At 43.8% G+C, this 19,817-nt stretch overlaps 2 protein-coding genes across 7 annotated transcripts in view; one reads left to right on the top strand and one right to left on the bottom strand.

Moving 5' to 3' along the window:
• The first annotated feature begins 335 nt into the window (after positions 1 to 335).
• usp42 (ubiquitin specific peptidase 42) lies at positions 336 to 11,177 on the top strand. 5 transcript variants are annotated; one of them, XM_088070126.1, is made up of 16 exons: positions 336 to 557; positions 2,903 to 3,152; positions 3,595 to 3,801; positions 3,904 to 4,014; positions 4,216 to 4,315; positions 5,091 to 5,158; positions 5,262 to 5,332; positions 5,426 to 5,508; positions 5,601 to 5,712; positions 5,807 to 5,947; positions 6,193 to 6,293; positions 6,373 to 6,541; positions 6,647 to 7,312; positions 7,501 to 7,586; positions 7,703 to 9,019; positions 9,599 to 11,177. In XM_088070126.1, the coding sequence occupies exons 2-16, from the start codon at positions 2,912 to 2,914 to the stop codon at positions 9,918 to 9,920; spliced, it is 3,795 nt and encodes a 1,264-aa protein (XP_087926252.1). In that variant the 5' UTR covers positions 336 to 557; positions 2,903 to 2,911; the 3' UTR covers positions 9,921 to 11,177. The 5 variants fall into 5 exon arrangements, with proteins under 5 accessions (XP_087926252.1, XP_042364194.2, XP_042364195.2 ...); XM_042508260.2 differs by having other exon boundaries at positions 6,647 to 7,321; XM_042508261.2 differs by having other exon boundaries at positions 337 to 557; positions 7,700 to 9,019.
• A 132-nt stretch (positions 11,178 to 11,309) lies between these two features.
• cyth3a (cytohesin 3a) overlaps positions 11,310 to 19,817 on the bottom strand; it is a 31,781-nt gene continuing 23,273 nt past the window's right edge. Inside the window, exons 10-14 of one of the 2 annotated variants that reach the window (XR_015775004.1) lie at positions 17,035 to 17,111; positions 15,282 to 15,353; positions 15,034 to 15,188; positions 12,475 to 12,629; positions 11,310 to 12,436 (exon numbers count right to left, since the gene is read on the bottom strand). Coding sequence is in view for 1 of the 2 variants with exons in the window: in XM_042508262.2 (XP_042364196.1) it covers positions 12,557 to 12,629; positions 15,034 to 15,188; positions 15,282 to 15,353; positions 17,035 to 17,111 (377 nt within the window). In the remaining variant the exon portion in view is untranslated. Of the gene's footprint in view, positions 12,630 to 15,033; positions 15,189 to 15,281; positions 15,354 to 17,034; positions 17,112 to 19,817 lie in introns of both variants that reach the window. The other variant, XM_042508262.2, reaches the window with a different exon arrangement.

Raw genomic sequence — 19,817 nt, 5'->3', positions numbered from 1 at the left:
CAGCAAACTGAAAAACAACTGTGGACACAATCAGCCTCCTAATTCTGATTTTACGGGGACATCGGCACATTTATTTCCGTGTATGGATGTTCAGACAGGTAGCCTGTAGTACATGTGGTTTGAAGGCTGAGTCAGTGGTCAGAGGGGATGCACTCTGTTTTATTTATAGAACTTTTATAGTAGATACAGTAGGAAGTCTGTAACAGCTCATATCGGGAGAGACACAACACTTTGTGTGATCACAGTGTAATAACTTATTCTATTTATGTATAATAACATTATAGATTTATAATAATGACAGATTTATTATAACAATTCTGTTTGTTGACGGTACATTGTGTACACAGAGGTCAGAGGAGCGTCCATGCGACGGATCTTCCCGACACACGTTTCTCTCAGAGAAACGGTCGGACCAACCAATCAGAGCCTTCGTTTCATCGCAGGTACCCGGATGTACCCGTGGGGCAATTAGCTACGTCATTGTTCACCGCCGGACACCCGCTGGAAATACGGGATGGATTTACAACCGCTGTTTACGGTTTCATAACGGGTTCCAGGTGAGTGTGTCGGTGCTTTTACGGTCCAGTGGGTCTTTAACGGGGCAGCTGTGGTATTCCAGTGGAGCTGAGCCGCGGAGGGTCTGTGTAGGAGCCGTTCACCGGTCCGGTGTCATGTCGGAGGGAGCAGCGCCAGTGAGCACACTGTCGCCGGTGTCCAGCCCCTCCTTTCTCCGCTAACAGACCCCCCGTTAACCGTTAAACACATTAATATCGAAGAGGAGACAGTAAGCTGCCCAGTGACGGTTATAATATAAAGTAAACGGTTCTCTCCGCTATGTCAGCCAGCCGCCACCGAGCAGAGCTAACGGTAGCTAGCAGCGCTAGCATCAACACTGCCGCACGAGCACAGCCGCACGCGCTGTTAGCCAAGTTAGCCAGATTAGCTCCGTCGGTAGCTAGCTGTGTTCGGTTCTCTGTTTCCATGGAGTCCGTTTGTCCGTGTGTCGGTAGGTTTTCTCCGGACAGTTTGTTCCAGACTCCGGCTTGAGAGGTGAGCTTTTAACCGGGTCTGATTTCACCCGGAGTCAGTAAATGCCGCTTTAATCGGTGTTTTAGAGAGGTTTACCGACGCTGCGTGTTAGAGGCCTAACAACCGCTTGTTAGCCGACTTGAGCCCGACAGCAGCCCGTCAGGAGCCCCACTGTCTGCTGGGGCAGGTGGGAGGGAACAGCCGCCGGTCTAACGTGCTTCTGACAACTGGGACATTTACTCCAACCAATAACGGTCAATAAGTGACTTTAATACGGAGACACACGTTTGTTTGTTTGTATGTTTGTGCTATTTTTTTCGGTTCATTTTAACAAATTTTCAAGAAGAATGCACATAATAAACAATAGATAACATAAGTGATCAAAAGGAAGAACTAAACAATGTAGGCCAAAATGGTTTCAGGCGGAAGCCTTTTTACAGAACATATTCTCGTGAGTAATTCATTTATTACAAAAGTAACTAATTTATTACAAAGTGAAAGTGAAAGAAAGAAACAAGAAACAAAAATAAAATTCAAAAAAACGTCTTACAAATTAAAACGCATACCCCAGATTTATATTAGTCTACCACCATATTGTATACAAATTTTATTTTTAAAAAAATAAAATTTACTAAAAAACATTTTTTTACTACACAGTTTAGGGTTTTATGTCATGTTTACCTCTCTGACAGATATACATCATTTAATGTGAATGTTGTCCTTGCCCCTAATTTATTCCCCAAAATTCACAGTCTCCGATTTCAAACAGCCTCTGCAGTTCAGAAGCAAATTTATTTTGGCTTTGTAAATTATATTTGTAGTTTTAAAGTCAACTACTTCACCTGTTATCATAATAGTTTGATCGACTGACTATTCTTATAACTCTCTTATGTTGCATAAAAATTGGTGTACGTTATGTTTTTCCCCCAAACCTCAACACAGTATGTCATGCATGAAGCTATAGGAACACAGTATGTAGAGTAATGTGTCACTTATGTGTCACCATGTCAGCATTTTATACTTAATGTCCTGCCAGTAATTTTTTGCTTTTTAGGGAAACAGCGTGTCCATGTACAGTTCTGGCTGTTATTTTGTTAATTGATTAGTTGATTAGAAACTTTTCTTCAACATCCAGCTGTTGTGAACTTTTGTGTACTTGTCATATATTCAGTGCTGTGAAAAAATAAAATACAACCAGAGATTTCATAGCTTTTTCATACTGCTGCCACTGAGTTTGGTTTCTTTGTCACATAATCTGTTTAGAGTGAACAGCCATAAATCTTTCTTGTTTTTTGGATTTTTCAATTACAGGTTAAAGTTACTACAACAAGTCATCAATCTACTGTTACATTTTTGCCTGAATGAGTGTGATAGTTCTGCATTAGAAATTGGCTTATTATTACAATGTATCTGACTGCAGAGTGATTGTTTGCAATGAATAGAGATAATCTGGCATTTAGTGCTTATAATCAAAATGAAATAAGTAACTGAACAACCCCTAACTTTTATCTATTTATACTTAGGGAAACTGCTGTGCACTAGTTGCAGTACAAAGTTAGAGGTGTGTAGATACAAAGCATGCAGATATACAAGGATAAATATAAATATGAAATACTGCCCTGTGATGTTATCTGTAATTAGTTGCGGCTGATATAATCTGTGAGAACAGAAAGACTTGTATAATTTACAAGCATGTTACTAACTTGGAACACTCAAAGAAGTGTTGGAAATGTTGTATTTGAGTACTGTCACTGTAATGACATGCAAGACACACATTTATCTATACATATGAAAAAATACAAAAACACAAACATCAATCTGTATTTTCAGCAGCTCATATAAAGTTATGTTGCTCTGTGTTTCTGTCACACAGCAATGAACAATGACCATAGTTGACAGATCTTCAGAGAAGTCTGACCACGAGTCAGTCGGGTGTAAGCGATCTCCCTTCACCAGCGGAGACGTGGGGATGGACGGCAGCTGTTCCAGCAGCTGGACCATGGGTCCCAGTATGCCCAGTGACTCTCCCAGACTGAAGGCTGCAGGAGGTTGCCTGGGCCCGACGCCTGGAGCGGCGGTCTACAACAGCACGCCCTCCTCCGTGGACCGGCCCAAGGAGCAAGGTAGGAGTGATCAGCTGTGTGCAGGGAAGGAACTAGAGCCTTAAACACTGTAGACATGTTGAAGAGTTGCTTGACCTGTGTTGTCAAGCAGCACATTTAATGCTCCTGTTAGTGTATGAGAGTGTGACACAACTGGTTCTGTGGGTGTTGTGTTGCTGCTTCCACTCCTTTAATTCATCCAGTTATATAACAGAGCCCATTCTGAAGAGAGAGCATGATCAATCCCACAAGTCTGTGATGCCATCAGTGTTTAGATAGAAAGAGCAGCAGAAACAAAAGTGAAACTCTGTCTTATCTTTCTCCTACAGCTTGTTTACCAATCTGGATCACATGAGTCTTTACGTTGATAACTATAACTGTGCCATTATGTACTTACAGAGGCAGTGTAGCACATACACAGACCCCTGGTTAATTTAAATGAATCTGATCTGTGTGTGAACAGTGATAAGCAGTGGTGATGGCATTGACTCGCCGCAGAAAGTCCTTTTCCCTCCGGAACGGCTCAACCTGAAGTGGACCCAGGTCCACCGCATTGGTGCAGGTCTGCAGAACATGGGGAACACCTGCTTTCTCAACTCAGCCCTGCAGTGTCTCACCTACACCCCTCCATTCACCAACTACATGCTGACACGGGAGCACTCCAAAACATGTACGTCAGTGTATCATGGTGGTTCTTGTATAATTGTTCAGTCATCACATCTGATTCATGTCTTACTCATCAGTGTTTTGTTATCATCTATCCCTGGATCAGGTCACGAGCCAGGCTTCTGTATGATGTGCACCATGCAAAACCACATCATTCAGGTTTTTGCAAACTCTGGGAATGTCATTAAGCCCATCGGTGTGCTCAATGAGCTCAAAAGTAAGTAGTTGTGGTGACAAACTGTTTGGCTGCAATGAACGACAGGAGGCGCTGTGTGACTGTTTACCTTTGTACTTTTGGAGGGAAATCTAGTGATGGGAGTTTGTAATTGTTTTAACTTTATATCTCTGTGTAAATGTGATATCACTTATTATGTTCTTATGTATTTAACTGTTTCTTGTTTAATTTTTCCCATCACAGGGATTGCAAAGCACTTCCGCTATGGAAGCCAAGAGGATGCCCACGAGTTCCTGCGGTACACAGTGGATGCTATGCAAAAGTCCTGCTTACCTGGAACCAAGTATGTTTCACACAGCATAGGATTATCAGTTATTCAATATCAGTTTAGCCCTGCACAATAATCAGATTTTAATCACCATCATGATTCTGGCTTCCCACAAGTAAATGAACATGGTTGTTGGAATGTAGCACAACATGAAGTGAAAGCAGTGCTCTGCGCATTTAAATTTGAAAGTATAATAAAAAATATTTTGTCCTTAAAAACAATAAATAATGTGAGAAAAAATCATGATCTCAGTTTTGTTTAAAACAATTTATGATTTTGGCCATAATCATGCAGACTTACCATATAGTATCAAAGGTATCACTGTATTCTATGGGTTCTGTTATGTGCTCTTTCGTTGGGCATTCTGAAGAGGACCTCCAGTCAAAATCTTGCATAAAAGCTGTTGAAGTATCAGTCTTTCTGCTGAAATATATGAAATCAGTGCAGAGCTGAGTAGGTTCTGTACACCGGCGCAGCCAACATGCATGTTTTATAGATATCCTGTGGTTTTCAGGGAACTCTTGAAAAGTGATTTTAAGATATCCAGAGTCCATTCTTGTTTTGTAGCAACAGGTGGCCTCTCAACTAATTCCTTGTGCTCTAATTCCTCCCTCTCTCACTCCTGCTCTCTCAGCTGCAATATGTTGTGACTCGATCCTGTAAAATACTGTAAAGAGACTTTTTATCTCTGTCTCAGTGCAGCCAAAAAATATTTATTTGCATGTTGGATTAATGAGGCAATCAGTCAATGATGTCATTGCTTTAATTGGTTGTTTCCTCTCTGTGACAGATTGGACAGGCAAACGCAGGCAACAACTTTTATCCATCAAGTGTTTGGCGGGTACCTGAGATCCAGAGGTATGTTACAACTGTTGACTGTCTTTCGTCTACATGAGGTCATGTTGTTGTTGTTTTACATTTCTACCAGATGCATAAGTAAACGCTGATTTTTCCTTTTTAGTGAAATGTTTAAACTGCAAAGCAGTTTCTGACACATTTGACCCTTTTCTGGATATCACTCTGGAAATCAAGGTAATCAGAAAAACTTCTGTCACTTTTAGGTCTGGATGTATAAAGTTAGATCTTTGCACAGATCTAAATAAGAACATGTTTCTGTCCATGTAGACGGCTCCCAGTGTCTCCAAGGCTCTTGAGCAGTTTGTCAAGCCAGAGCAGCTGGATGGAGAAAACGCCTACAAATGCACCAAGTCAGTTTGTTTTGGGAGATAAAATGTCTTATCGTTGTTAGTTTATTGATCTGTGTTTGCCAGCTTACAAACACTACATTTATTTTTCTCAGGTGCAAAAAAATGGTGACAGCCTCAAAGAGGTTCACCATTCATCGCAGCGCCAACGTGCTCACCCTCTCTCTCAAACGCTTTGCAAACTTCAGTGGAGGCAAAATCACAAAGGTACCATCATATGTGTGGACAGAACTATAGCTACAGAACAGCACCTAAAATGTCATGTGTGTTGATATTAATCAGCTGCTGTTCTGGTCCTCAGGATGTGAAATATCCAGAGTACCTGGATCTGCGGCCCTTTATGTCTCAGTCCCAGGGGGAGCCTCAGGTCTATGGGCTGTACGCTGTGCTGGTCCACTCTGGATTCAGCTGCCATGCTGGACACTACTTCTGCTATATTAAGGTACTGGCTCTGCTTTGGACCATAGCTCTGATCTGTCAGGGTGCTGCTTTGGCCACGTGCATGTGGACATATGTTTCTTACTTAAACAGCTTCATGCAGAGTTTGTACAACAACCTAAGCTCTTAAATAGAAAAAAAAAGCTTTGTCTAGTACAAATGAAACCAAATATGTATGGAGCGTAATCTCATCATGCTTAACGCTAATGCTGACAGCTTTTATAAAAACTGTTCTGTTGTGTTTGACAGGCGAGCAATGGTCAGTGGTATCAGATGAATGATTCCTCTGTGTCTCTCAGTGACATCAGGTCTGTCCTCAACCAGCAGGCCTACGTCCTCTTCTACATCAAGTGAGTAAAGTCTTTTATACAAACACTGGTCATGTTAAATGTCTTCTTTTGCTAACATCCATTTGGTTTGTGTCACCAGGTCCAGTGACATGAAGAAAGCCGGGGACTACAGCCACTTGAGCCATAATAATCCGGGCGTCCCCGGTCAGTCGTCTCCACGGCCGTTGGTGATTCCACGCATCAACACCACCATCCACCACAACAACATTGGTTTCATTGGCCCCCAGCTGCCTCCACACATGACCAAGGTACTGCACACTAACATCTTAACAGCATCATCAACAATATCTAAACACTGATCACAGCCGCATTTAACACATGTCCTCTTTGTGTCCTCTTTGTGTCTTTCTCAGAGCTCTCTCCATGTTAATGGGAATGGATCTCTGAGGGACTATCCCAGTAACTCCAAGCCCAGCACCAGCAGCAGTGTTGGGGGAAAACCGAGCCACGGCCTGGGCTCCTCATCATCCTCCATCTCCCACTCCATCAGCCGCCCCACCATGATCCCAGACCACGACAAGCGCCAGAAACTTTCATTCTTCATCGGACAGGGCAAACAGAGCCGCCCCTCGTCCTCCTCCTCGTCCTCTTACAGCCAGCCGTCCTCTGCCAGCTCCTCCTCTAGCTCACTGTCCTCCTCTCAGTCTACCTCAGACGTTCGCTTTGTTCCGCGTCAGCTGAACCACGTTAACGGCACATCCTGCGGTAACGGGGCTCACCACACAGGAGGAAATGGAGCGTCATTCTTGGTGCCGTACGGCCAGGAGTCCTCAGAGGAGTCGGATCAGGAGAACTGTGGAACTCTGGATAATGGTTGCTTAACTAAATCTCATCTGAATGGAAACAACAAAACGGGAGACGTCTTTGATAATTCTCAGACGAAAACCACCAATGGAGAGTCGGGGCCTCATCACAACGGGAACGGACTAAATGGACCGACCAACGGCGTCTCTAAAGCCAGTCAGAACGGGCACCACTATGGACACCACAGAGTGAATGGACACAGCACCCTCGATAAAGTAGATCATGTACTTTGTGTTTTTGCTATCTCTTCATAATTAATTTTTTTCAATTGATATGGCTTTATTGGCATGATACAATACTATTCATAGTGCCACAGCATATTTAAATGTAGAAAAGTAAGCATTTATCAGTTAATTATAATATATTGATAACTTCATCATTATGTCTTGTCTCTGCTCCACAGATTTCCGACAGTAACCACAGCGCTATATCCTCTGCGGCCGCTGCTGCTAATGCTAACGGGCTTGACGCTGACCACAGTAACACGAGGTGAGATAAGCACAAAATCGGCATTCTCATAAGTTTTCTTACATTTTGTCATTGCATCCCTGAGGTGTGACACAGAGTTAATATTTATGTGTTTGTATATTCTGTTTTTCCAGCAGAGAGGCTCATGGTTCGTCCTCGTCGCAGGCCAGTTGTTCTCAGAGCGTCCAACCTGCAGCCAATGAGAGCCAGATCCTCTCCACTCCTGACACAAGGGCTAAAACAGTGTGTGAACCTCTGCAGCCAGCATCCTCTGCTCTGAGCTCTCCACCTCCAGCTGCTGCTACAAACACCAACCATTCTGTCTCATCCAGAGAATCTGCTTCCTCCTCTGCCCAGCATGGCAGCCATGCGGCCTTATCCACTCCATCAGACGGCTCCCAAAGCACCACCGAGGCCTCGGCAGCTCCTCACAGGATCAGCAGAGGTGAAGCTAAGGATCCTCCACTGACCGCTGAGCCGTCAGCTGGGACTGAAGGACGCTCAGAGGCTAAGGAGAAGCACCAGTTCAAGCCCAGCTCCAGAGGCACTGAAGGACAAACGTCCCGGAATAGGGACAGAGACAGACAGTACTCTGACTGGAGCAGAGACAGGGACAGACACTACAGGGACAGGAGTCGGGAGAGAGACAGTGATGGAGATCGTTATCGCTACACACGGGACTACAGAGATTACTACCACCGCTCCTACAGGGATCGTCTGCCTCCTCGAGACCGCTCCTACAGAGACTGGGACTCCGAGCGGCGCTGGGACCGGGTCCCCCCACACCCCAGGGAGAGGGACCGGGACAGGTGCTCCAACCACTTTCACCAGCGCCACCGGTCCAGGGAGGACTCGGGCCGCGAGCGGAGGGGATACGGATATACGTACTGCACAGAGCCTCAGAGTCGGGGGAGGTGGCAGCAAGACAGCAGAGACTCCCGGGTGATGAAGGACAGGAGCAGCGGCAGGGACTATAATACATCCTCACCTGCCACAGAGACCTCCTCAAAATCAAAGGGCTCGTCCCCTCGGCCTCGTCTTTCCACATCTGAATCAGCTCCAAACAGGGAGGATCAGAACCACAAGAAGAACAAGGACAGGGACTATCACCTGTCCTCACCTGCTGCTGAGATAGAGACCTTCTCAAAGTCCAAGGGTTCTTCCCCTCGGCCTAGTCTCTCTACGTCGGAATCAGATCAGAACCACAAGAGGAACAAGGACAGGGACTATCACCTGTCCTCACCTGCTGCAGAGACAGAGATCTCCTTAAAGTCAAAGGACTCGTCCCCTCGGCCTCGTCTCTCCACGTCTGAATCAGCTCCTAACAGAGAGGACCAGAACCACAGGAGGAACGAGGAGAGGGAGGACAGCTCCGAGGCCCGCCGCTTCAAAAAACACAAGAAGAGCAAAAAAAAGAAAAAGTCAAAGGATAAAGACAGACACCGCGATAGTGGGTGAGTCACGCTATCTTTGACTTTTCTTAAAATGTGTAAATATTGTTTTGGATATTAATCTTTGCCAGCAAGTGTAATATCAACATCAATTGCACTGTCTGCTGTTTTTATTATTTTAGAGCTGGAGCAATAAGTCAATGAATCAATTGTTCAAGCCACAGAAACAATATCTACTCAACTCAACTACTACTCAACTACTCAACTATTTTGATCATTAATGTTAGTTATATTATTTTTTTAAGCCCCTCAAATGTTAGGATCTTTTTCATTTTGCAGTGAAGTCAGTATATTCAGTCCCTTCAGGATTTTGTGGGCTTTTTTTGGGATTGTTGCGGCCTGAAATTTCTGATTTCATAGCAGTGTCCTGGAGGGGCTGATTTTTGGGTTTTCGCAGAGAAATGAAGACATCTTGGTGCCCTGTGAAGCTGTGACTTTTAAAAATATTCTCTATACTTAAATGATGATGAGCTGTAGCTCTGCATGATTTGTCTTTGGCTGATAGCGAGGGCTGACTCCTCAGTCAGTTTGTGTCAAGTCATGGATTGAGAAAAATAACAGTTTGTCTTTTTCCCTCTGCAGCTCTGAAATGGATTCAGACAGAGCCGCTGAAACAAAAAAGAAGAAGAAGAAGAAGAGGAGGCAGCGGGACAGCGAGGTGGAGCAGCACAGCCCCGGAGCCACACGGAGCCACAAGAACAGGAGCAGCGAGGAGAGGGAGAGCCGCAAGCGCCGTTACTACGACACCAAGGACGACGGTTATTCACCAGAGAAACGGCGGCGCACAGACTACACTGACGGCAGCAGTTACCATCAACTCTCCTCCAACCACACATTAGCCACTAACGGTTCAGCTCACCGCCATCTGAACGGACACATAGGTATGACGGGTTCCTCACATTAAAAACAGACGCTGCTGCAGAGCGGATCCTGTTTTACAGGAAACGGTTACAGCCAAACCAACAACAGCGTACAGCGGCTTCTAACACTGACTGAGAGTGATGATGATCACAGGAGGAACTCTCGGCTCTGCGGACAGATGAGCGCACGGAGGAATTCTTCTCCGCAGACACATTTACACACGACTCAACAACAGCAGAGGAATGACATTTCTGATGTGGTGCTTCTTCCTCGGGAATATATTAGCGTATTTTTACCACAACTAAAGTGTTTTAAATGTTCCGAAACCTTTTTTATTTGCCCTAATTCTCCTAATTATGGTTAAAAAAAAATAAACAAACTGTCTCCTGTTTATGATGAAAAATCTTAATATATATACTTGTATGAACACAAACAAACAAACAAAGCCTGGAGCTTAAACATCTCAGCTGCTGCTCAGTGGAACTCAGGACCTGAAACCTGCTTCAAATAATGAACCTAAAGGGAAAGAAGAAGAGTGAGGCGGCATCATCACGTCGTTTAATAAGATGTCATTACAGTGAGTTTCTTCTTCTGTGGTCCCACTGGGAGCACTGGGACAAACACTTGACTGATACCTCCACATGAACCCTGGACAGACTTGAGGACATTTCCCAGCTTCTTTCTTTTCTTTCTTAGTTTCCATGTTTTTGCTCTGAAGCCGAAGATTCACTCTGTCGTTTTTAAACTTTTTCACGGATCCATCATGCCTCACTCTCTCTATCTCTCTCTTTCTCTTTCTCTTTCTCTCTATCTCTCTCATATTCTGTTTCTTTTTAAAAAACTGAGACTCTGTCATCACGGCTGTGGACCATTTGTGTTTGCTTTTTAATGAAAATACAGTTTGTGTCTTCTAGCGTCATAAAAATACTGTGAATTTAAGTTGAACTGTACTATCAGTTACTTTTATACGTAAAGATCCTGTATCAGGGTTACAATAGGTGTTTGGTTTTTAGAAAAAGATTTCATGTTAATTTAACCATATTCTCCGGACACACGGTGGGAAGGAGGAGTATGGTTTTTGTTTGATTTTTAGACAGAAGTTGAGAAACTGCTGTTTTACCGTTTTTAGTTTAGCATGTCAGAATTTCTACATTGTAAAAGGTAAACGCCTTAAAATACATTCGTTCATGTCACAAATCGTAATCTGTTCTTGCTCTTTGTTAACAAGCTGCAGTGAAGTGAATGAAAAGCTCCGTCTGTCTCTGTATCATAAAGCAGGAAGAGACTGATTGTATCCAAACTTTCTTCTCCAGTTACATTAATGATGTATATTCAACTTAAGTTAAATACACACACACAATTCTCAGCTGATGATTGATTCAGTGTCTGAAATAACCAAAGAGCTGGTACGTTTTCACTGAATTCCTATGCACACAAACACAAACTGTTCTCTGATTAGCACGCCATTTTATTCAAAAGTCTTTGTCAAAGTGTTCAGGAGCAGTTTTCCCAAACTGAGATGGAGCCATATTTTAAAAAATCCAAACATCTACTAACAACAGATGAGGCTGCATGTGGTCTCGATTTCAGTTTGGAAAATCCTTCCTCAGATTCACATGACTGGACTTGTGAAAATTCCAGTTTCTCTTTAGTTTCACCTTATTTTTCATTGGTGTTTTTAACCCGCTGATTTCCTATACTCATGTCTCCCAAATATCATAATGTATCCTCAGTAATAATAACAGTGTGAGGAGGTTTCACTGCACAAACGCCCTCCTCCTCTGCTGTAAACTGTCAGCCGTTGAACTGAAAGGTGATCAGGATTTACAGAAACACAACAAAGAAGAAAAAAACATTATGTACAACATATCCTATACATGCATCATGTAAAACTGGGGGGCTGCCTCTTTTGTTTAACAAATTCAGAAAATAAATACAACAGAAACAAACAGGATCACAGCTGATCTTCAATACAAAATGACAATTAATATGGGATATTTGTAGCTTTTTAGAACTTGATATATGTCTATTTATTTCTCAACCTGCTCTGATTTTCTCAGAGAGGAAATAAGGGGCTGTGGATGAAGTCAATGAGTTTGTGGAATAAATTGTTGTGTTTGCATAAACAGAAAACAGTCAGAAACAATCAGACCAGCTGATTCTTTAGTTTGAGGCTTCCTGTCATCTCAGGAGGATAAAAAACATTGTGTTGGCAGTGTTCGAAGGACATGCAAGGTGAAGATCATCAGATGTTTCCTGGGAGTTTATTGGCAGACAGCGGGTGAGTCGGTCCTCGTCAAACAAAGACAAGTTTCCCTCCTTGGATGTAATTCCTCGTGCGTCCAGCAGAGGACGATGTCCTCACTTCCTCTGATCCTCCTCATGGCTGCAGTCCTCCATCTGTCTGTCTTCATCACTGTTCTGAGTCTGAGACCTTCAGCCTCCAGAGCTGATTCTGAGGTGCAGACCATCTTCAGGTCTGATAAACTCCCAGCTGGCTGTCTGCTGCTCCTCAAACCAACGGGAACCCCATCTCATGAAACTCACACACACACACACTAACACACACACACACACACACACACACACACACACACACACACACAAAAACACACAGGAGGACTCTGCTGGTCACGGTTGTGGTGGTGCTGCAGGTGTGTGGTTGAAGGTGGACAGTCATCATTTCTTATTGGCTATCCTCCGCTTTCTGGTGGCCAGCATGTCGTAGAAAGGATCCCTGCTGATGCTCGCTCTGCGGAGAGACCACATGAAGAATCAACAATCAAATATTTCAGTCCCACATACAGGACTGATTTGTTTTCTTTTATTACCAGTCAGATCTGTTACTAGAGAAAGAAGAAAAACACAGTCACTGATTATTTCTCAGTGAACTGACAGACCGCCTTAACAACAAAATGCACCAAGTGATGAAAAAATAAAATATGTCAACTAGTGTCATCCTGTGTGTTATTGTAAGAGAGTTTCATAGTCAGATAAATCTTCTAGGGCAGGGATACTCAACTTCAACATACCCCAGGTGTGTGGTTCCACACAGGTGAAGGGGGCGTGGCCTCGAAGGAGGAGGGAATTGTTTGAGGAAGGTTTTGATTTTGTTTGGTTTGGAGGTTTAGAGGAGAGAGTTTGGAGCTGGGCAGCCTGCCGCAGAAGAAAAACTACACGTGACTGTTTTTTTATGGTGATACCTCGACCGACTGAAGGCACGAGTGAAACCAGTGAAACCAATGAGACCAGTGTGGGTGAAGGACCAGAAGGACTGAGCCAGCATCACGCTGAGGCCAGATGATTTCTGTTCTTGATTCAACCTCTGGTGAGTTTGAATTTTCCGTTGTTTTTGCAATGCATTGCTGCATCCTTTTACGCTCATGAAGGAACGAGAGGCTCGTTAAAGCGAGAGATGTAAACATTAATGGCGTCGTCCCCAGCTGAGCTGTAATGTTAGCTAGCTCATGTGAGCGAGCAGTATCCCACTGTTAGAATATTACTGTTGCCATCTCTCATCCAGGAATTGGTGCACACTTCCCTCTGTGCAGTCATATGATTGGCAGTTGCGGTTTGGTAGAAAGAAACTAGTTCCTCCATGATTGTGTGATTTATCTTGAGTAACCGGGTCATGATTTTGATATTAGAAAGAAGACAGACATCTGTTTTAATTTGGGGTGAACTGACCCTTTAAAGTGGCTCCATACTTCCTGTAGGAGAATCAAAGCCTCAAAGTGTGGCCTAACTGCAATCATGAATAACACTGAGTAACCTGCTGCCTTCCCAGCAGCACAACATGCTGAGATTTACACATATACGTGTGTGTGTGTGTGTGTGTGTGTGTGTGTGTGTGTGTGTGTGTGTGTAGAACAGATGAGTCAGGTGGGACAGTGTGGACACAGCACGGACTCACTGCTGACCTCGGGACAGCCTGCCTCCTCAGCAGCTGAGTCAGGTCACAGTGTTTGAGGCGGCTCCGTCCTGCAGAGTCCAATGTGTGATCTTCGTATTCCAGCAGTGAGTGGAAGAGACATAATGATGTGAAACCGAACTAAAACACGCCCGGTTCACGCTAAAAGCTCTGAGTGAGGTCTGCTGCAGGAGTGTGAGACGTCTAACTAGACGTGCAATTTTCAGTAACTGAGCCCTGAGTAAAAGAGCCCTCTCTGTGATTTAATGAACAAACACAGACATGTCGATGCTGAGTGTTTTTTAATCTCATAAGCGTATAGAATCTCTGTGTAACGTGATTGGTGCTGATATTGATCAGATTTGTGGGTGAAGCTGCAGCTGAGTGGATATTAACCGGCTGATCAATGACCTTCTGCAGCTCCTCTATCTCTGCTTCCTGCTTAACACGGCAGCATGTCGACCAATCTGGTAGAAGAGCTGCATAGACACATCTTAGGGCGGCGACACTCTATGCTTATGGACTGCAGGCCAAATGTGGATCCTGATAGGGTGCTGGGTGGCCCTCTAATCATTTTCTAATTCATAATAAAAAAGTAATTCACACAGAGGTTTGTTTTGTACTTTTAGTATACATAATGTGTCAGAGTGCATAAAACAGCATCAAAATTGTGCTTGTTTATTAAAAAAAAAAAAAAGTACCTGTGGAGGATGTGGACGATCCCCCTCAGCCCCTGATAAAAGTCCTAGCTAAACCCCTAATGTCCTAAATTCCTTGAGATGTGCATCAAATCTAGAAGTGTCCTGAAAATCTAGAGACATCCTGAAATGCTAGAAAGGACCTAAAATGTTAGAAACTTCCCCAAATCCATAAAAAAAAGTCCTAAAACCCTGAAAACGTTTTAAAATTCTTGAAATGTCTTAAAAATCCTAAAAAATGTCCAAAAATCTGAGAAATGTCTGAGAAATCTCAAAAATATGCATAGGGCTTCTGTGACTGGCTCTTGGCGAACAAAGCAAGTATCCCTGTCTTAGGGTGCAGTGATGTGTGTGTGTGTGTGTGTGTGTGTGTGTGTGTGTGTGTGTGTGTGTGTGTGTGTGTGTGTGTGTGTGTGTGTGTGTGTGTGTGTGTGTGTGTGTGTGAAGGTCAGACATGATTTCGTCCCACAGGGGTTAGCAGCAGCCCTCTTTTATCTGAGTGCCCTCTCGGTGTAAATGGATCCTCACTAACACTCGGCATCTCTTACTTGATGGATTTGATCCACTCCTCCTTCTCCTCCGGCGTCGGCGCTGATATCCTGTAAACCACGTGGTTGCCCTCGACGACGCGGCCGTCTGCCTCCGTCTTGCAGGCCTTGATCACCTGACCTTTGTGGTTGGGGTTGTACAGCTCGAAGCAGTTCTAGTGAGGAAACAGAGTTGTTTTTTTGTGTCTGTGCATGAATGTAAAGAAACGAGGGCACGGTCAAAGAGACGGAGACGTTATCTGTCTTACAGGCTTCCTGGGTTCGTCCACCTCTCTGATACTGAGGTTCTCCAGAGGAATGATCCCACGAGGCTCTTTGTCCTGAAACACGGAGACACACTCGTCATCAACGCGTCACTCACTCACTCAGTGTCTGCATGGCTCTGAACTTCAGTGTTTTTCAACCTGGACCCTGTTTTTCACGTTTCTGTGTCTCAGTGACTGACAGGAACAACAGTTTGTGAAACTGGTCTGGTGTAGGGCAACGAGGCTGCAGCCGGCAGCAGCCGCTGCCTCACACTGTTCAGCGGTGGCTGCAGAGCTGCCGTGTTCAAGAGGAGCAACCATGTGGCGGTCTTGATGAGATCAGGATGTGTGGACAGTTAAATAATGCAGCAGCTTTGACCCTTTGAAGCCTGGGCAAAGTGGTGTGATTTCTTTCAAAAATATGAGCAATTAAAGAAGAAATGACCCCAAAATGTGCAATAAAGTATTAAAAAGTATAGATAAATACCTGAAAATTAGTTTTAAAAAAACAAACAAGTAAAAGAAAGCAACCCCCCCCCAGAAAATATGTTTAGAAATTTAATAATTATGTAATGAAATTTAAATATGTAATTATGATAATTATAAATATTGTTTTTATTCTTCTTTCATTTTTTCCCCTACACATTTTCCCTATCTTTTTGAAAATAATTTTCCTAATCTACTAATTTCTTACAATTTGTGTAGCATTTCTTACCAAGTTGCTCATTGCCTTTTTGTCCCATGTTTCTGAAAGAAATCGCACCAATTTGCTCAGTGAAGTGATGTCACTGCAGGTTTTAAAGGGTTAATCTGCAGCACAGCAGAGCTCAGTGTTTGACTTTCTCTATGTTACAGAGTCTGACAGCGTCACAGTACAGATGAAGGAGGTGATAAAAGGACATGTGTAAGTTTTCATCATGGTCACGTAAGGGACAGAAGACCGGAGAGACAACCCCTCCTTCCCCCATCCTTTGTGTCTGCGGGGCCAGATGTGAGGAGGGGGGGGGGCTTGAGGAACAGCCTGGGGTCCTGCCTGTCATCTTCCTCCTAATGAGGGAGCACAGCGGGGGGGGGGGCACACCAGGACAGCTGGATGTGTATCTGTGTGTGTGTGTGTGTGTGTGTGTGTGTGTGTGTGTGTGTGTGTGTGTGTGTGTGTGTGTGTGTGTGTACCCCGGCTGCAGCGTACTTATGCTTGTGTGTGTTTGGGGAGGATGTTGGGGTGACAGGCGTGAGGGCTGTAGCTTAGCAGGGCCAGATGTGTTTCCCATGATGCCACATGTTAATTGCTGGAATGAGGTTCATTTAGGTCAAAGGGCTGCAGCTGTTAGAGAGCAAAGACCTCTGTCTTTAACCCTGAGTCTGTGTATGTGAATGTGTGTGTGTGTGTGTGTGTGTGTGTGTGTGTGTGTGTGTGTGTGTGTGTGATTACAATTGTGTCCTTTATTTTTTTGTTTCCACAGTTCTTATAACCCTGCCACTCTTTATATTCTACAGTATTTATAGAGCCGTTAGCAGTTTCACACTTAGCTCACCAGACCGTCTACCACAACAAACCACAGAGAAGCTCAGACTACATCTTATACTTCATTCATTACTCCACTGTTACATTTACAGAGACAACAGTGTTTGGCTGCTGTATTAATGGTCTTAACCGCACACACAGAACCTTCAAGAACCACTTTTCTATTAATAATGTGCAGAGAGATGAATATTAGTCTGTCCAGCAGAAGAAACCACAGGTCTGTCTACTTACCGTGGTGTATTCAAAATAGTAGAGGCAGTTGTCGGTCAGGATGAACCAGCGTCTCTTCCACGTCTTCACTCGGCCGCCTGCGGACACAAACACCACAAACATTACAGTTCACACTGAACAGCTGACAGCGTGCATGCAGAGGCTAACCTCCAGCACCTCCAACATGTGATTATTATTATTATTATTATTATTATTTGTTATGTCGAGAATGTGATGACTGTTGCAGATTTACAACAAGTTAAACTGTTTTATTAAAGAGTTCAATATATGAATGTAGGTGTATGACAATATCTCCTTATAATAATAAAACACACAATGTGTCCATCTGTCTGCGTCCTCAGATCAGAGTAGATTATTGGGATTATTGGATTCTCTGTTCATTACACCATCAGTGGTGCAGTTTGCCTCCAAATATAATCCCAAAAACATCATGTCAGTCTGCAACATGTGCACCATAGTAATACCATGTCTGCTGACTGTACAGAATGAAGCAGCCGTTACTGATGTAATCAATATGTAATGTTCACTTGACCCACATTTTCGCTCCTTATTGCCATGTACAGTCAACATCTATTTTTTATGAGAAATGTTTACTTCAGATGCATCATTTAGATGGAATGAGGATTTAAAATATAGTGTAAATAGTGTAGAGAGCAGATTATTACTGACACGTGTTAAATTTCAGAACCTGACGTTTATTCTGATGCCGATTTGGTGATGCAGATTTATCAGCCGTTTGTTTTGGACACTAAATAAAATACAGTGTCACAGAGGTTAAAGATTTACATGAACAGGATAAAAAGTACTTTCCAGGAGTGTCATTTAGTCCAAGGCATATTTGTTGGTCGAGTGCAGAATTGATCTGATGGTCTGTTTGTGAATTTACATGCTGACCACGCTTAGAAAATGATTTTTTTTTTCTCACCTGTTGTTAGCAGTTAACAGTTTAGATCCGATTTAGAAAAATAGACCTCCTGAATGTTTTTTTTCCTCTTTTGCCTCTCAGAGCTTCCATACCAGCTGAGCTGACCAACAGAGGAGCTGTTCAGTGACCTTTCTTCTGAAATAAATCAGTCTAAATGAGTGTATTTTTTCAGACATGCTGTTGACTCTGGATGATGATGGATTCAGGCGCAGCAGCAGCAGCTCAGTCCTGGTTAATAATGAGTGCTTATGGAGCCTCAGAGCAGCAGTGTGTCATTTTGCAGCAGCAGCAGCTTTAAGTTGTCTTACTGATCAACGCGACAGCCAGAGAGCTTCATTCAAACTTCTCTCATTAAGCAGCGACTCCTCGGATGGAGCTAAAATTAGTCCGGAATTCACTAATGGGGAGAAACTGGACCTTAAATAAAGTGAAGGGTGCAGCTGGTTGGGGGGGGGGGGTCTGTACAGGAAGTGTTTGGGAGGGGTTCCGAGGAACAAAGGGGTCTCCTCATGGCACGAGCAGCCACACAGCGGCAGCTTCAAATTCCTTCAAAGAGCAGACTGAAACAGCTCGATCACTGAAGCTGGAGATGAGTGTGTGTTGCAGGAGCTGTGCGACGCACGGGGCCGTCTCTGATGGGTGAAGAGCATCAGGTGACTTGTTCAGCTGACCCGCCATTCACATCAGAGCAATGCACCTTAGATTCCAGAGCATGCAGTGGTTTATTTTGGATTCTCGCTGATTTTTTTTAGGGGTACTCATAAAAATGTTGTGAATGCAGCTTTGAAGACAAAAAGTACAAGCATGACTGTGTTTTAATGAGGTTTATGCGAAGGCTACTTGAATTAAAGGTTTGTGCTTTGTGTGTGCACCATCATGAAATGAGCCCTGTGCATCATCCAGCCTCCTCCACAGAGGAATTCAGCCAATCCCCATGCAGAATGATAGCTCGCTGAAATCACCCATTATCACCTCACCATGCTTTTCTTATGCGCCCAATAACAGCTCCGATACAATCAGCCAATAAGCATGTTGAGCGGCCCATAATGTGTGATGAAGAGGAGGAAGCAGCGTTACCTACCTCCTGACACAGAGATCACAGAACAGAATGAGAGAGCACAACGAGAGGCTGGAGGGTTAGAGAGACCGACTGAGGGACAGAAAACACACAGAACCAGCACAGAAAATCACAGAAGAGAGCATGCTCTGAATATGAGACACAACCAAGAGGAGAGGACAGCAGATGAATGATGAGGACAGAAATCATTAAAAGGAGCATGCTTTAAAGGACAGGAGAGAATAAACCAAGAGGAGAGGACACCAGATGAATGATGAGGACAGAAAAAACCCTTTGCAGTAACCTCATCCATCATGAAGAGGGACAGGGTTCGAGCAAAAATGAGCCAGCAGGAGGCCTGAGTTAAAGTCAGATTTAGTGGTGCAATGCCACTAACGGATAGATATCTCCATCTTAGACTCTGAAATTTTGTCCATCTCCTCAAAAGTCAGCGCTATCACGACAGCATGCAGTTGGTTCAATGAACAATGCGTCTCCCCTTCCTCCGGCTGAAAAAGAGTGAAGCTAAAATATTGGATATGGCACTGCCATTTTGCTCTGGTGACATCATTTGGAGCCAGAGTCTGCGCAGTAGCGATTCAACATCATCCAAACTCGTGACATGTTGCAGCTCTGTCAGTGGGCTTCTGTGTCTACGTATTTCGAGTTAGGCTTCCCTCCGCGTTGGTTGTTACGTTCCAGGATGCAGCTACCATGATGTCAACAAATACTCATGGTGGGATGACGTGGCATGTGTTTGTGTTTAAGCAACAACAACACATGCAACAACAGAACGGATGG

The sequence above is a fragment of the Plectropomus leopardus genome, chromosome 19 (assembly GCF_026936395.1).
Source record: "Plectropomus leopardus strain MGB_pleo_1.0 chromosome 19, ASM2693639v1, whole genome shotgun sequence".
Lineage (NCBI taxonomy): Eukaryota > Metazoa > Chordata > Actinopteri > Perciformes > Serranidae > Plectropomus > Plectropomus leopardus.
This window is presented reverse-complemented; position numbering and strand designations above follow the sequence as displayed.